This window comes from Ascaphus truei, chromosome 7, assembly GCF_040206685.1.
Source record: "Ascaphus truei isolate aAscTru1 chromosome 7, aAscTru1.hap1, whole genome shotgun sequence".
NCBI lineage: Eukaryota > Metazoa > Chordata > Amphibia > Anura > Ascaphidae > Ascaphus > Ascaphus truei.
The window spans coordinates 66,046,711-66,064,779 of record NC_134489.1 but is presented as its reverse complement, the minus strand read 5'-3'; the positions used below and the strand labels follow the sequence as shown (position 1 = coordinate 66,064,779).

Below are 18,069 nucleotides of genomic sequence, written 5' to 3'. Positions count from 1 at the left end.
GAACGTTATGTACACGGATTGCGCTATATAAAGATAGATATACAGACCAATGACGACAATAAAAATCTAGTTTGGTCAAATTCTTGCACCAAAACTAGTGGACAGGAAGTAAAAAATAACAACCCCACTGGATATCATTTTCCATTTGAATTCAGTGTCCCTGTCTTCAGCGTAACTACTTCTATGGCGTAAATGACGTGGGGTTGGCAAACAGACTCGTGGGTATCTTGTCTCTTGTGCATCAGCAGGGCAATAATGCCCTGACTGGAAGAGTCGAAGGCCTGAGGCGAAGCCGAGGGACTTTAACCCAGCCAGGGCATTATTGGCCAGTAATGCCCTGTTGAGGGGATTATTACTATTATATGCTAAATGTAGACTTATTTTTTTTTCTTCTAATTTTCATAAAGATACACTTGTAGTCATATTGATTTTTATCAGCATGATTGTCTACATTCTTTTGCTTTTACTGCAACTTTATTAAAAGGAAATTGTACATACACACAGCTATATCTCTCACTCGGCAACCCCCCTCTACATACACAAACACACTCTGCTGTCCCCCTACACACTGCAGCCCCCTCTATACCCACAAAACACACTGCAGCCACCAGTAAACCCACAACTGCAAACACATGCAAAACACACTGCAACCCTCCTCCACCCACTGACACACACTGCAGCCCCCTCTACATCCACAACACACACCTGCAGCCCTGCTGTAAACCCCCACTGCAGCACCCCCCCACTGCAGCACCCCCCACTGCAACTACAAAACACACTGCAGAGACACACAAACCAACAAAACACTCTGCCACCTCTACATCCACAAAACACATCAGCACCCCCCTCCCTACACCCACTGCAACCCCACTGTAAACTCACACACTGCAGATACACACCAACAAAACACTGCAACCCTCCTCCACCCACAAAACACACAGCAGACACACCAACAAAACAGACTGCTGCCCCATCTGCACCCACAAAACACACACCAACAGAAGACACACCAATAAAACACTCTGCTGGCCCCCTTTTACACCCACACATAGACACACACCTTTCCCCTCACTCTCCTGTGCGGCGCTTTCTGCAGGCAAGGTGGGGGAGTCAGTGCCTTGCTTCTGCCTCCTATCCAATCACTTCCCCTGTTTGATGCTCATCTCACTCTGTGAATGAGAACTGAAAGCTGATTGACAAACTTTGCAGGGTGCCAAAAATTCAAGGCCATTGCTGATTGGTTACAATGCTGGGCATTATCCAATCAGGGAGCAGGGATTTCAATAATGCCAAGAATTTAACAGCTTTAGCCTATAATATAATTTATTCTATCAATCCCGGTTTTGATGCAGAAGTTTATAGAAAAGTAAGATTTAATTAATGAAATGTATGTTTTGGTGAAACATTGCTATAAAGTTAAAATTCATTATGAATTTTGTTGAAAATTACTACATGCATTTTTATGCAGTCCTATTATAAAAGCGGTGTATATTGCATGTTTTAGGGGTTCTCCATTTTCTTTATTGTGAACCACTTAAATATTAAGTTATTTGGAAGACTATCATATTTGGCTTTGCTCAGCTATGTTTTTATAGAACCCGTTAAATGTATTCCACTCTAATGCCCCTCCCTATTTTTCAGCTTGGATTTATTGCTGTTGGACCTCGGTCCCAGTGATCGCGACCAGCGTGCGCAACGCGAACAAAGACGCGTGTACCACATTGCCAAAATAAAATAAATTTTGTCTTTTGGGGTGGAAACGAGCGTTGGCTACATCGCGGAGGTTCAGCCAATAAGGGCGAACCAGCTGCGTGACCTCATGGCTGGCATTTAATTTAAATGCTTTGGGGAAGAGTGCTGGCCTCTAACCACTGCACCCGCCCCCTCCCCCCCAAAAAACAAGCCCCCTAGTTTGCGCACCTCTGCCTTAAGGGGTTGCACACATTTGTAAAGATTTCCCCTAGTAATGCAAAACATTTTTAGAGTTGGTTTGCACACAAATGAAATAGAAAAATGGTTCCCACATGTGTCTAAGAGGCTACAATTAGAGGAAATAACTTTGAATCTGAAGAATATATCAAGTCTATGGTACTCAAAAGGTAATCTCTCAATACCTGGAATCTAAGTAAAAACAGGAGTCAAAACACTAGAAGAAAAAAAAAAAAAGTTTAAATATTGGATATGAACACACAATAGGACAAAATGGTCCTGAATAAAGTGCATAATTATATTCTGATAAAGTGGAGAAACGACAATTAAAACAGCAATGCAATATACAGGCATACCCCGCATTAACGTACGCTATGGGACCGCAGCATGTATGTAAAGCGAAAATGTACTTAAAGTGAAGCACTACCTTTTTTCCACTTATCGATGCATGTACTGTACGGCAATCGTCATGTACGTGCATAACTGCTGTAAATAACGCATGTGTAACAGGCTCTATAGTCTCCCCGCTTGCGCACAGCTTCGTTACAGGTAGGGAGCCGGTATTGCTGTTCAGGACGTGCTGACAGGCGCATGCGTGAGCTGCCTTTTGACTATTGGGCGATATGTACTTACTCGTGAGTGTCCTTAAAGCGGGGTATGCCTGTAAACAATACCAAAAAGCCTTCTTGCCTATTTATTTAAAAAAAATCTTTTGGCTGACCCCTTAGAGCAGGGGTGCGCAAAGTTTCTCTCATGTGCCCCCCTGCCTCCTCTCTTCTCCAGCTCGTGCGCCCCCCCCCCCTCAAGGCTCCAGCATCAAATGACGTCACAGGGTCACGTGACCCCGCGGTGTAATTTGACGCAGTTTGCCACGGGGACGTGTTGCTGGAACTCTAGGTAAGTGAAAAGTTAGAGGCCCCGTTCTGTGCATGCGGTGATATGGGGGCCCCATACCTCAGTACCGCCGTATTGACGGATAGCCTAGGAGCGGGGCCCTACTGTAGGTTACACCTATTCATTTACTTTGGTCTTGCATGGTACTGTACCTTTAAAACAAGTCTGCAGCAATAACTCGCATTATGACATCACTCAATGTATAAAAGGGCAGGGAGCTTGTGCATTTAGCAATAATATTTAGAGAAGACGGCACCGATTTTTTTAGAACAATAATTATGGAACTCTGCATGCCTGTCCCACAAATTTTGATCGTACTGAAGTAAGAAGACACTATTGAGCTCTTATACAGCAAGCTTGTAACGATCAAGCTAAAACTATGAAGAACTCATGTTCGTCCGTGGCATGTGCGATTCTTGTTAGTGGATAAACACCGTTGCACAAGCAGTGGGCTGGGCAGCCCCTGGAAGGACCCTCCTCCTCCTGCTGCCCCTGGTAAGATTGCGGCACCCAGTGGGCAGGCAGCCTCCGGAAGGACCCCCTTCCTCCTGCAGCTGCCTCCGGTAAAATGGCGGCGCCGAGTGGACAGGCAGTGGGCGGCCAGCCTCCGGAAGGACCCCCTTCCTCCTGCAGCTGCCCCCGGTAAGATGGCGGCGGACAGGCGCAGCCGCAGGGGGGAGGGAGTCAGGAGAGAAGGGGGAAGCCCACACAAATACATACTGACTGACACACACTCACTGACTGACACACACTCACTGACTGACACACACTCACTGACTGACACACACTCACTGACTGACACACACTCACTGACTGACACACACTCACTGACTGACACACACTCACTGACTGACACACACTCACTGACTGACACACACTCACTGACTGACACACACTCACTGACTGACACACACTCACTGACTGACACACACTCACTGACTGACACACACTCACTGACTGACACACACTCACTGACTGACACACACTCACTGACTGACACACACTCACTCACTGACACACACTCACTCACTGACTGACACACTCACTCACTGACTGACACACTCACTGACTGACTGACACACTCACTGACTGACACACAATTCCCCCCTCAGTCAGCTCAGCTGCCAAACACACGGGGGGCACGTAGCTGGGGAGGGGAACGGAGCTGTGAACGTGGGGAGGGGTGCGCAGCTGTGAAGAGGTGGGGAAGGGAGTTGAGAGGGAGGATGGGGGAGTCAGAACATTACATCACGGGCAACGCCGGCTATATTAGCTAGTTCTAAATAAGAATTTTTAATCCTGAATGATGACATAGAAAGTTAGTGTTGACCAGTAATACCAAAAATGTTACATGCAATATCAAATTGGTGATCTTAACCACACTATTGACTCAGACTCCCGGTATTCAAGTTACTTGGCAGTTTTATTCAGTATGTCCCTCTGGGTTATGTATGCTGAAAGTACAGATATTATTTTTTTATTATTATTTAAACCAATTTGGTGCTTTTTAAAACCCCATAGAATAAACACTAATACCATGTGTCCATGTTGCAGTACAAAGTATTGCATTTAAGTATATTTGGGAAATATTTTTACTGCACTTTAATATGATTCACTAAAAGTGTTTTCTGAGATCGGCCTGGAAAGGGAAAAACTAAAGGCTGCAATTACCTTTGTGTGCATTCATATAATGGAAAATAATCTAACTTGCCAAGGAAATTGGTGTAATTGCAAGTGAATACAATTTTGCTTTAGTATCTCTGCAAATACTATTTACATTTTTAGAGGATGGATCAAAAGGATCTCTAACCACTGTTATGTGAAATATTTTTGCTATGTGCCTGAAAACTCTAGATGTGAGCATTTTAAGACTTCTGTTCATACATGAAGTACTGTAGCTGGTCAATGTTTTATTTGGTCTCGGAACATGCCATAATTGGAGATGAAGTTCAAGTCAAACAATTTTTCCCAGCGATATGTAATCGAGATGTGATGCAGTGAAGCCCACATGTCTTAAATATGATGTTTAATGGATGTATTGCTATAGCCAGAAATTCAAAGTTTGAGAGCTTGCTTAGAAGCAACTTTAAAAGGATACAGAATGGGTGTTGGACCTAGACACAAAGGTTGGTTTATGTATATTTTCCTGTTGCTTTAAATTCAATATTTCTTTTATCATGGTGTAAGTTGAAAATGTAAGCTTCAGTTAAATTCTCCAGAGCATTTAATTGTTTTTTTTTATTTATTATTATTTTAAATATAGGGTGTGAACCAATGACACTAGGTTCACCAACATCTCCAAAACCTGGTGCCCAGTTCCTGCCTGGTTTCCTTATGGGAGATATACCGACTCCTGTGACTCCACAGCAACGTCCATCAGGGGTTATGGAGATGCGATCTCCTTTACTTGCAGGTGCGTTCTGTTATGTTATAACACATTCATTCTCCCAGTAATGTATAACTGGTTTAGTTATTGATATTTTGAAAACTGAGGCTGTTTGCTAGTGGGAACAGAAACTACCAAACTTCTTGCCAACTTTACTCCCCATCAAGCTGAAGATGTTTTGCGGCGCTGATCATTGTATGAACTCAGCTGGTTCCATTGAAACCAGACAGTAATGCGCAGACAATAGAAATACAGGTTACTCATTAATCTGATTGCAGCCAAGTTGGTAAAGTTTTTTTTTTATGGATTCCACACAGAGCTGACAACTGAATTGCCATTAAACTCCATTGTTTGATATATGTACCGTAGGTAGGGGTTCTTCTCTCCAGAACTTATATATATATATATTTTTTTTTTTAAGGTGGATCCCCTCAAACTATAGTTCCTAGCCATAAAGATAAGAGTGGTGCTCCCCCTGTTAGAAGCATTTACGATGACATCTCAAGTCCTGGTCTTGGTTCTACACCATTAAATGCAAGAAAGCCGGTAAAGTAATATAACACGTAGTGAAGTGAATTTGTGTCGATGAAACAAAGGGCAACACAATCTATGGATTGGCTGTTACTTCTAAATAAGCATAACTAGAATTGCTGGAGGTATTTAATGATTTTGTGTTCTATTTGAGCTGTTGTGTATTTAAAAAGTACTTTTTTTTTTTAATTAAAATTTTTTTTTTGTCCAATCTAATATTTACCGTATTTCCTCGATTTTTGTAAGACGCCATGAATTCTAAGATGCACCCTTGATTTAAAAAAAAAAAAAAAAAGAAATGGGTTGAACTAGACTACACCTTTTATGCTCAGCACTATAGGAGCTGTGCTCGGTTTGTCGGCAACATAGTTCCTTCTCTACCATGATCTTGCTGCACTCCCTCTGCCCCTCCTGCCGTTCCTGTCCTACCAAGATTTGTCAGCAGACTTTTTTTTTATTATTATTTATTTGTTTTTTTTAAACCGTTTTCTAAGACGTGTTTCAATTTCAGACATGAGAAAATGGGGGGGGTGGGGTGGGAAGGTGTCTTAGAATCGAGGGAATAGGTTATTACATGTACAAATTAAGTTAGAAGTTTTGCATTTTCAAATGTAAACAGCGGGATGGCATACATATTTAAGGGTTTATTGAATCGTCCTGTTAAATATTTGAATTTGACAAAGCATTTACCTTGAGTAAAATGATTTTCTTGTGGTCAGTAGATTTCTTGCCTTTTAGTGCTGTTAAACTTCCTAATTCATGGTGCTATACTATTAAAAACGAGAACGGAAGCTTTACAGCGAGTGTTCTGCCTTATCTTTTTAAACAGGAGGTGCTTATAATATCTGATTAATGAATCAGAGGCACTAGCAGATTTTGACAAGGGGTGGGAGTTACTGAATAGTTTTTGAAACTCCTTTCAGATTTTGTGCTGTCTTAAGTGGGATTCCCCTGCAAAAATATATAAAATGTTGGCATTTGTAAAGGGGAAAATAGACTACAGCTTTGCTTGCTCAGTGATGTGTGGGTTTAAAAAAAAAAATTGTAAGGGAACCTTTTTCATAGACATGGGGCAAATCTATTGTTTGTAGCAACACTACTAACATTGAATGACTAACATTTTATTTCCCATATAGGTCGGCTTTTCTGTAATGCAGACTCCTCTGTCTGGGTCTTTGCCATCATCTCCAGCCACAGGTGAGCTGCTATATTCAACCAGGGGTGCTCAACTCCAGTCCTCAAGCCCCCTCCCCACAGGTCAGATCTTAAGGATATCCCAGCTTCAGCAAAGGAGGCTCAACCGAAGACTGCCTCTGATTGAGCCACCTGTGCTGAAGCAGGGATATCCTGAAGACCTGTTGAGTGGGCTTGAGGACTGGAGTTGAGCACCCCTGTATTAAAGCATTGTTAAATTTAATTATGTTTTAAAAAAAAAGGAAATTTGCTGAACCAAACCCATACTTTACAATCCAATAAATAAATTGGTTAAATGCTTATTAAAAGTGCCCTTTAAATTGTTCAGTTAAACAATAAGGAACAAATTGGCGTAAATAATTTTTTTAACTTGTCCTGTACATGGATGGTTCTATACGGAAATAAATATAACGAAATAAATGCATACATATCAGCAAATCGATCAATACCATTTTTGCTCTTCTGTTATCTATAGATTTCCAAATCAGAACAATAAAATCTTCAGCTCTCCCTCAAAGTTAAACAGACGTTACGTTTGATATCCTTTATCATGCAACCCTCTGTGTAACACGGTATAATTCATGCATTTTATATGCATGGTCCTTTAATTTCACTTTAAATTTACTTGCGTTAGTAGCCTCGGGCAGTAAAAAAAAACCAGACTGTTTAAAATGTACTTTCTCTTGGCATTAATTAAGCAAAATAGCCCCCCCTATTTCCTGTATTCAAGATGTGGTTGGTTAACAGTATTGTAATTAACAGTAGAAATTAATATACTGTATATGTTGAAATATTAATGTAAAGTATACTGCAACCAGTAAGGTGTTCAAAGTTTAGTGCCATCCAAAATGTAGTACTGTAATCTACATTTTTGTTAAATTATGCCTTTGTTCCACTATAATATTGTGTGTTTTCTCTGACCTCTGCTGGCTACTTTAATAATTGCCTGTATTTAATTGAACAGCAAGGGTGTTACACAGCAATGTCATCAGTCACTCACACACTTGTCATACTTAATGCACAGACTTGTCATTTGTCAATGCAGCACTTTTCTGGGTTGAGCAAAACTGGAGCAAGAAACCCTTTGTCTATTTTCTAGTCTTGGCATTGGGAGGTAGGAATGTACCTTGGGTATTACACACTTCTGTTTTCACCTGTGACAAACTTTACCAGCAGCAATGTCACAAAGGAGCATTTAGTTGAGACATTGAGGTTTATCCCCAGGGAACAAGTTTATTTTTTAAATACTAGTCATGAACATATTTTAAAGACTCGGGCTGTGAACTGCACATATTCCAAACATTTGGACTCTTTTTTTTTTTTTTTTTTTTTTTTTTTTAATCATTTTTAAAAGCCAACAAGTATTTGCAAACACAAAGTCAGTGTCTATTTGTGATTAAGTATTCTCGTGTGTTACACTCTGCACCCTGAAGTTGTGTACATAGAGCGCTCCAAGACTATTTCCACTCCCGGGCCTGTAACTTTTTTATTTTAAATCTTTATGAAGTCTTTTCTTGTGACCTTTGTCCAGACTTTTTAGAATCCATAACCAGCACTTTTATTTGGATTGTTTAATTAATCTTTTGCCTCCAAATGTAATTTTTGTTATGCATCTGATTTTAAAGACCTTTCAAGTTGCATACGCATGCCAATGGAAAAAATAAAATGCAATTACTGTATTTTGTGGTTTATCAACTTGTAATGTTTACAAAGGTTTTTTCTTTTCTTTGCAAAGAAACATTTTTAACGTTAAAGTTCTGTTTGTTCAAGAAAATCTGTTTTGCTTTCAATATTTTTTATATGAAAAAAATATTCTATACTTGTCCAGTAGGTGTCATCATTGTGTCACGTAGAAAAAAAAGCTCTTGTGCATAGGAAGTCTCATTTCATCCATAATAAAATTGTTCTCAATCTGATTTCGTATTGCCACCATTTAAATACACAGGCAGTCCTCGTTTTACAATGCTTCGCTTTACAACGAATGGCTTATCCAACGCTATGCAATGCATACCCATGTTCATTTTTACAACGCCAAAACGGCTTATCCAACGCTCTTACAACGCTTTGCAAAGTTATTTGTGTATATAATATATATTATATTATACTATCTAATATATTATATCTATATAATTTGTGTGTGCTGTGTATCTTACTGCCTGCATAAAATATTTGGTGTATTTTAGTGTTAAAAATGCCTTCAGGAACGGAACCTTTTATTTAAACAGTGTTCCTATGGGAAAACGTGTTACGCTATCCAACGCCATTTTGAGTAACACATTGTGTCAGATAACAGAGGACTGCTTGTATTAGGAAAAATAATTACTTGCATGTCTAGGAAAGGTCGAGCGTTAAACACTTACTTTTCTATTTACTAGTAATTGTAATTTATTACTACACTGTATAAGATGGTTTGGTAAATAAATTGAACATGGTTTAATTTAAGTATATATTAAATAGCTTATTAATCAGTTTAAATATTTTTTTTCACTATTGTCATTTGTTTAAAACTGCACTTTAATGGGAAAAAAATTGTTAATGAGCCTTCCCAACATGTAGGTCTAGGTGTAAATTAGATGGTCATGTAGTAATCAACAGAGTAGTAGATTATAATAATTGGTCTTGATATCCGTATGTTTGATTAATCTTGTTGCTATTTATAAATGACACTGGCATTCATTCAGTTTGAATAGTATTTTCTTGCTATTTTGTATTTATATAGACTAAGTAGATTGTTTAGTTTTTAATGCTCTATGTAGGATATTTTAATCTACCACATCAAGATGCTAATCCTGCACTTTTAGTTGGAACATTTACAACGGTTCACTCTTTAAAATGATGTGAATTACTTGTATAATAAGACATGAGTTGGAATGGGGCGGGGGGGGGGGGGGGAAGACGCTATGAACTTGGTCAATTCAGTATATTTTATCTGACTAGTAAACTAAAATGAGACACAAATCTAAAGGATGGGGGTTTGTTAAATCGGTATCTACTCTTTATACTTATGAACAAATAAAAATACTCCATTTACTTGAACAGGTTCAAGTGTTTTTAGTCAAGCAGCTATTGGCCAGAGCAGAAAAGCCACCCTCTCGCCTGCCCAACTGGATCCCTTTTATACACAAGGTGATGCTTTGACGTCCGATGATCAGCTGGATGATACTTGGGTGACTGTATTTGGGTAAGTTATTTGCATTTGAGTGATACAACCAGTCATTACCTGTAGATTCTGTCATCTTGTTTTTGCTTTTTTGTTCTTGGAAAAACTCAGACGAGCAGTATAGAGAAACTCGGAATGCTTTCCAGGTCTGTGTTGACACTTCATTATGGAACATCTTTAATTTCTGGGCTTCAGTGTTATGGTCCCTTTTTTTAAATACCTTTTGAGAAAATAGTGATCAATTGGGTGCTCCCACAGTCAATGTGACGTAAAGTGATAATGCTAAACACTATATAAAGTGGCAAAATATGTGTGCATAAAATAAGTGACAAATTTGTGGGGAAAAAATTAAAGTTGCAACTCCGTGCTCAACCTATGGTAGGGACTGTCTTCGCTGGTCCCAGAAAGGCAGAAATGTTCTTCAAAATCCAGGGGGAGCATAGGAGAGAGTCAACAAAAAGAAAAAATATTGTAGATGTTTTTGTTAATAGGCGAGTGTTGAGAGCGAATGCCGTGGCTCTTATACAATGCCTACTCACGATGCAGTGGGTTTTTAAATCGCAATTCCACTTTCGTTTTTAAAATATTCAATGCTTTATTGCTAACGGACACATATACACACTCCTACACCATGTGGGAGTTGAACATGAATACATTCGATAGAATACCGATGCAGGAATCGAACCCAGGATTTATAAAATAAATAAAAATTATTTATAAATTATACATAATTTATACATTTTATTATAATTATGTATATTTTATAAAAAAAAAATATTTATAAATTATTATATAAAATAATTTATAAGTTATACCATACAGGAATCAAACCCAGGTCCTTTTTCATATGCTTGTACCAATTCTCTACCTGCAAGCCACAGGGTTTGAATGACTTCACATACTCTTAAAAACCAACTTAACATATAGTACACAGTGCAGTCCACTGTGGTGTGATAAAACAGACTATAAATATACTTAACATCTACAGCAATCTGTGGCGTAGCAGGTAGGGAATTGGTACTAGGTCCTGGGTTCGATTCCTGGATATTTATTCATGTTCAACTCCCACATGGTGTAGGGATGTGCACGTGTACGTGTCCGTTAGCAATAAAGCATTGAATGTTTAAATTTTTATTTATTTTTTAAATTGTGAGCCACGCTCAGACCGCGTTGTAAGTGGATCCGCGTTGTTTCGGATCGCGCTATAATGGGGTTGAGCTGTATTTTTTTTTTTTTTTTTACTTTTTGTCATCGTTACATTAAGAATTCGTCTGATTTTTAGAGGGCTTTGCATTTTCATTGTATCTAATGAATGGGCAGTAGAAATTAGTTGTATGTCTATCTTTATATAGCAACATCCATGTGTATAGAGCTTCAAAACCGTAAATACACGCGACATCATATAAAACATAATGGGAATAAGCGCTTCAGACCTAAAATTAACATTGGTTAAACGAGTCCCTGAGATTAATTTATAATCTTCGTTGAAGCCAAAGTAAAATTTTTGTATAACAGTGACCCGATTTTGACACTATCCCAGTTAACTAGATAACCTGACAAGATTAAGGGAGTTTTTCTTTTAAATGCTTAACCATCCCTTTTATTTCTTATTTTTTTTTTTAGGTTTCCTCAAGCTTCGGCTTCTTATATTTTGCTCCAGTTTGCACAATATGGGAACATAGTAAAGCATGTGGTAAGGATGAATGTGTATGGAAGACTAAAAAATAAAAAAAATAAAAACTTATCATTGAAAACAAATATTAGCTGTTAATATTGTATTATGTTTACAGATGTCAAACAGTGGAAACTGGATGCATATCCAATATCAGTCCAAATTACAGGCTAGAAAAGCATTAAGTAAAGATGGCAGGATCTTTGGTGAATGTATAATGATTGGAGTCAAATCTTGCATTGATAAGGTAAGATTGTGCCAAGCAAACATAACATTCCCTTTCAAAGATTACAGTATAGTTAGAACAAGTCTTCACTTTTAAAGCCTTACAAAAAACATATTTTACATAGGAACTCTGGTCCATTTGTACATTTTCACAACCTACTGTACAACAAATCTATTTCTTTACAAGCAACATAGCACGGTGCACTGCATTCTTTTGTAGGGATTTTGTTAATTTGAATCGGGAAAGAAGAAAAATAACCTTCACCGCCTCCAGTTTTGCAACTGTAAAAATAATTTGTAATTACTACATGACGTTTGGAAGGAAGCATAGCTCTAAACATATCACTTTCTGTTGTGGGTAACACAACTACCACAATCTAAAAATAGTTTGGTAGTTGTACACTTCTATCACCTTTTTAGTTTACGACTTGGTATGTATTTTATTGTTTTTTAACACCCCATGTGACGATAGGCTCTATCTAGATTACGTATTCGGAAACAGAGTTAATTTGAGTTACATCTTAAATACATGTTTTTGGGCAATTGACGTGAAACTGTTTCTGTGGTCAGGCCAGATTGTGACCCCAGCATGTTTTATGTGATGTCTAAAAGTGGGGTTAATTTAAGAGCACTTCAATCTGTAAATTGTCTACCGGAGCTTAACCTGGGGTTGCCATTGATGGCCCAGTAAAATGTATGTGTATTATGGAAATCTGGTGACAGTACACTGACTTACTAGAAGCCCCTATTTTATCCACAAAGGGGCCCTGCATTCATGAATTCCTCCCGCATTGAGTCTAAGGTCTTTACTAAAATTAAGCTGTCTTAGATCAGATGAATAAAAATAAAAGCATATTTCCTGTTCACCATAGCACTGGGCACCGTAGGGTTATCTCTATCCTTAACTGAGTAGGACAGGAAATTAATTTTTTGCAGGTAGGCCATAAAAGGCCACTCCCACTACCTGCAGATAGTCTCTTTCTTGTCCTACAGCTAGGAGTAGTGTTATTTTTTTTTTTAAAGGACTCACCGGACTGTAGCTCGTGTAGTCAAGCCAGGGAGTCTCGGCCTCTCATACCCAGAAGCTCCGTTCGCCGTACTGTGGGTGGTAGCAAGATAGGGGACCGGGCAGTACCGCCGATGCTTCTTTGAACGCGGCGGGCAGACAGCAGGGTTGTAAAGCGTATCGGAGGCTCAAATTATTACCGCACATGCGTCTTGAGATTGCAGCGGAGTGGGGGAGACAGATCTACACGGCGTCCCATGTAAGTGCATAGCGCTCGCACGTTCCAGCGCGCGCTACAATCCCACAGGCGTGAGCCAAGCGCTCCGATTGGACGCATTGACGCTGATGTCAGAGCGATGGCACACAACTGTGTGAAGGTACCTGGAAGCAGCCACAGCATGGAACGCTCGGCAGACAGGAGAAATCAGCTGAAAGAAGTTTGGAAGCCAGCATGGAAGCTGGAAGAAGTAAAGGGTTGCTTACGAAGATTGGGTGAGTCCTTAGCTTAGTTTGCTAGAGAATAAAAGAGTTGATGTTATGGAACTGAAAGAAGTATTGTTTTTTCACCTTAGTACTATGGTTATACAACCAGAAGAAGGAACTTGTAAGGGGGCAGTATAGTCCCTGCATCAAAAGAAAAAAGCTGCTAAATAAAACCAACTAAATGGTGTGCAGCATGTGAAAAGCCAGTGTTAGAAGCCAAGAAGCTTTGTGCGGACTGCCTTAAAGCAGCAGTAGGAGGTCAAATGAACAAATGAATACTTTTCTATCATGGATGAACGATACAGTAAAGCAGAGTGTAGAGTCTAAGGTGCAACAAGCGGTGAAATCAGCACAAAAGAGAGCAAGGTCTCAGACCAGCCTGGATATAGTGAGAGACTCCTCATCAGACGAATCAGAGATGATATCACTAAGACTCTGAAGGGGTGTGATTCGTCAGAGCAAGAAATGCAAGCTTAAGAATTTGATTTAGAAATGGTGGATCCTCTTTTATAAAAGCAATGAAAAACATTGGAATTGGAGAATACAGAAGAAATTACTCAAACTAATCAGAAATCAGATACATTATTTGGGACAAGACAGAAGAAAACAAGATGTCTTACAATTCATCACGTAATCAAAGATCTGATACAAATGGAATTGTCGCAGCCGGATAGAAAACGAATTTTCCCAAACACTTTAACAGAATGTATCCTTTTGTACAAAAGGAGAAAAATACTGGGAAATCAGTCCTAAAATTGATGTCAGAATTTCAAGAAGAACAACCATACCTGTCGAAGATGCATCACTCAAAGATGTAATGGATAAGATGGGTAGTGTTTTTTGAAGAAAGCATATGGTACAGCATGCAAACCAGCAATTTCAACGACATCAGAATCGAGCATTGTGGATATGGATTGCTAATATAGAAGCATTGGAAAAAGTCAAGAGAACTTTTATATTCCAAAAGCATTGTCAGAAATCAAATGGGCAGCCAACTATGTAGCTGAAGTATCACTGGATGCTGTAAGACAGGCAACCAAATCAATTTTATACAGTAAAAGCAAGAAGAGTGCTATGGCTCAGACACTGGGTGGCAGACACAGCATCCAAAAACAGTTTATGTAATTTGCTCTTTGGGAATAAATTAGATGCAATTATAAACAAATTGAAGGAGAATTTCTAAGTGTCGCGGTAAAAGCAAATTTTTACCACAAGAAAGTAAAAATAGAATATATGGCCCTAGATTCCATCAGACGGAAAGAACACCGTATAGGGAAGCAAGACGCACGTCATGGAGAGGCGGACAAAATAAGCTTTTTTGTGGCTCCAGGGGGTAATTCTCATGAAGGTCAAGGGGTCCAACAGCTTCCAGTCGGAGAAAACTGAGTCAATTCGAAGCAGCATGGGCTCTATAAAAAAAAAAATAGGTGGGGTACTACAGATATATATATATATTATATTATATTATATTATATATATTATATTATATATATTATATTATATATATTATATTATATATATTATATTATATTATATATATTATATTATATATATTATATTATATATATATTATATTATATATATTATATATATTATATTATATATATTATATTATATATATTATATTATATATATTATATTATATATATTATATTATATATATTATATTATATATATTATATTATATATATTATATTATATATATTATATTATTTTATTTTTTTCCGGGTGCCACCTTGAGTTCAAGAACATTCCAAGAAGGGATATATTCTTAGACAAAATATACACCGCCAAAACAAATGACTTTTATCCTGAAGGAGTTATTACCGGCCAACATAATAAAGGTTCCTCAAAGACAGAGGAACAGTGATCTATTCCAATATTTATTTTTTGGTAGAAAAATCATTAGGAGGTTGCAGAGCAGTATTGGATCTAAGAAACGTAAATGCCTACTTACAAGTAAAAGTTAATGATATAATTAAACCTCATCAATCCAAGAAGTAAAACCTAACGATTGGATGATATAAATAGATCTAAAAGATGCCTATTGACACATCCCTATAGAAAAAACACATCAAAATTTTCCTCAGATTTACAATAAATCAGGAACACTACCAATATACGACGTTGCTAGTCCAAAACGGCAACATCTCCCAGATTGTTTACAAAGGTTTTCGCCCCATTAATGGCAGAATTAAGAAAAAGGGGTGTGAAAATGTATCCATATCTAGATTATATTCTGATAAAAGAGAAATTGCTACAAGAAAGCATAGTCTTGTCTTTTCTAGAACATCATGGCTGGATCATAAATGTCGACAAAAGCCAACTAGTACCAACAGTCTTTAAAATTCTTGGGCGTAGAATTTCACACAGCAGAAGTAGAGGTGCGATTTCCATATTCAAGGATCCAAGATATTAGAGTCCAGACAAGAACGCTCAGAACAGCGAACATCTCTTCAGCAGCAGACTGTATGAGGCACCTAGGAAAATTGACTTCAATGTGAAATGTAGTCAAATGGGCAGGTCTACACATGAGATGTGGGTAACCGGTGCATCAAAGAAAATAAAGTCCCTATAATAAATGATACATTTTCCGTTGGGACCACTCCAATGTTATAGTGAGCAGCAATGAAACACCCTAATAGGGCTAGGGGACTAGTACCTAGTGCTGACAAGCACAGTAAACAGTACATAGATTGTCCCATCCATAATAATATAGAAAGTAATAATATGCAAAGAAGACTCACTTTTTACATCCAGATTTCTTCAAAAGAGCAGTCCCATAGGGTATCCTTGGCAGCGTGTAATCCACCAGGCAGGTAAGTAGAGAGTAGGTAAACAAAGGCAGTGCACTGCCTAAAAATAGTGGCGGAGGCTCATGGTGGCAAAAAGGTTCCTTTATTAAATAAGGGGATCAAACATAACCCCTGGATAACACAGTAAAAACACACCTACGCGTCTACACATGAGACCATTACAATATTTCTTATAGTGGAACGGAGTTCCCAAGGATGTAAAACAAGAAATATACATGTACCCACACATAAAGATGTTGGGAAAATGCCCAGGTGGGAGACCTACTGGTACAAGGTACGTGGACAACCAAAGAGCAGTAGTTACAATCAAACTTGCCAGAACTCAAGACAGTGCAGAAGGCACTAGAAGCATTCCAAAGCCAGGTAAAGGATGGAAATATACAAATAAAATCCGACATCAGGGCCGTGGTAAAATATATAGCGGAGCAAAAGACTGATGAAACTAACGTCAGAGATTCTATCCTGGGCAGAAGGTTATGTTACAGATATAACGGCCATGCATATACCAGGGCCAGAAAATATTACCGCACTTTCCGTCGCAATCTAATTCACCCGGGAGAATGGTAATTAGACTACCAAATATTCTGCATGTTGGTAAAACGTTGGGGGCAAACAGAAATAGATCTGATGGCTACTCTCAAACACAAAGGTGGCGAATTATTGTGCGGCACTTTCATCCCAGCGCAAGGCACATAGACACCCTCTGTTTCAAGTGGTAGTTCAAACTGGCATATCTGTTTCCTCTCATTTCAAAGATAGTGGGGAAGATCCGGAGCGATCAAGCAGAGGTGTTAATGGTGGTACCATATTGGCCGAGGAGACCATGGTTTGCCCATCTCATAAACCTGGCAATGGACACACGCCGTGGCATCTACCAAATGTCCGGGGACTGATTACAATAAGGACCAGTATATCGCCCAAACAATTGGCCTTGGCGGCTTGGAGATTGAGTGGAAGACATTAGGAGAAAAGGGATGTTCAGATGGAAAAATAAAAACCCTTTTGGAGCAAGAAAGAAAAATCTACAACGGTATACTACTGAATTTGGTCATGCTTCATAGACTGGTGTGTTTAACAAAGTTTTTTTTTGTTTGTTTTTTTTGTTTTTTTTGTGTTCTCCAAATACTGTGACACTATTAGAATCCCTACAAGAAGGGTTTGCTAGAGGATTCAGCCTCCGTTCATTGAAGGTGCAATTTTCTGCATTATCAGCATTGTTCGAGAAGAAACTAGCAACTGACTCGTTTGTTTTGTTTTTACAAGCGGATCAAGAATAGAGTGCCAGCATGGGAACTATCACTAGCACTGGATGTTCCCACGGTGCATCCTTTCGAACCTATAGATCAAATACCCTTGAAGTTATCATGGAAGATTCCTTGCTGATGTAATACCCATCAGGAATGCAGAGTGGGAGAATTACTAGCCTTGTCTTGTAAAGCAGGGGTGTGCAAACTGGGGGGCGTACCCCCAGAGGGCAGCGGGGGAGTTTTCTGGAGGGGCGCGAGCGGTTGCAGAGGCCGACCGCTCTTCCCCAAGGCATTTAAATTAAATGCTGGGGGATCGCGTGATGTCCCTGCAACACTACAATTACTGTGACGTCAAATGACACCGCGGGTGACGTGACCCCGCAGCGTCATGTGACACGGATGTAAGGTAGGTGGGGGGGTGAGGGCGGTGCGAGAACTGGGGCATGAAAGACAGGGGGCGCAGCAGCAAAAGTTTGCGCTCCACTGTTGTGAACCGTTTCTGGTCGTTCACCAAGATAAAGCAGTG

At 39.1% G+C, this 18,069-nt stretch overlaps 1 protein-coding gene across 5 annotated transcripts in view; it reads left to right on the top strand.

The window, feature by feature from the left end:
- The window catches only part of NUP35 (nucleoporin 35), a 32,765-nt gene that overhangs the window by 1,950 nt on the left and 12,746 nt on the right, over positions 1-18,069 (top strand). For 4 of the 5 annotated variants that reach the window (XM_075608886.1, XM_075608884.1, XM_075608889.1 and 1 more), the window contains exons 2-7: positions 5,087-5,236; positions 5,631-5,755; positions 6,877-6,937; positions 9,974-10,115; positions 11,718-11,787; positions 11,885-12,013. In XM_075608886.1, coding sequence (XP_075465001.1) covers positions 5,098-5,236; positions 5,631-5,755; positions 6,877-6,937; positions 9,974-10,115; positions 11,718-11,787; positions 11,885-12,013 — 666 coding nt within the window. In that variant the 5' untranslated portion in view covers positions 5,087-5,097. Of the gene's footprint in view, positions 1-3,046; positions 3,466-5,086; positions 5,237-5,630; positions 5,756-6,876; positions 6,938-9,973; positions 10,116-11,717; positions 11,788-11,884; positions 12,014-18,069 lie in introns of those variants that run through there. The other variant, XM_075608887.1, reaches the window with a different exon arrangement.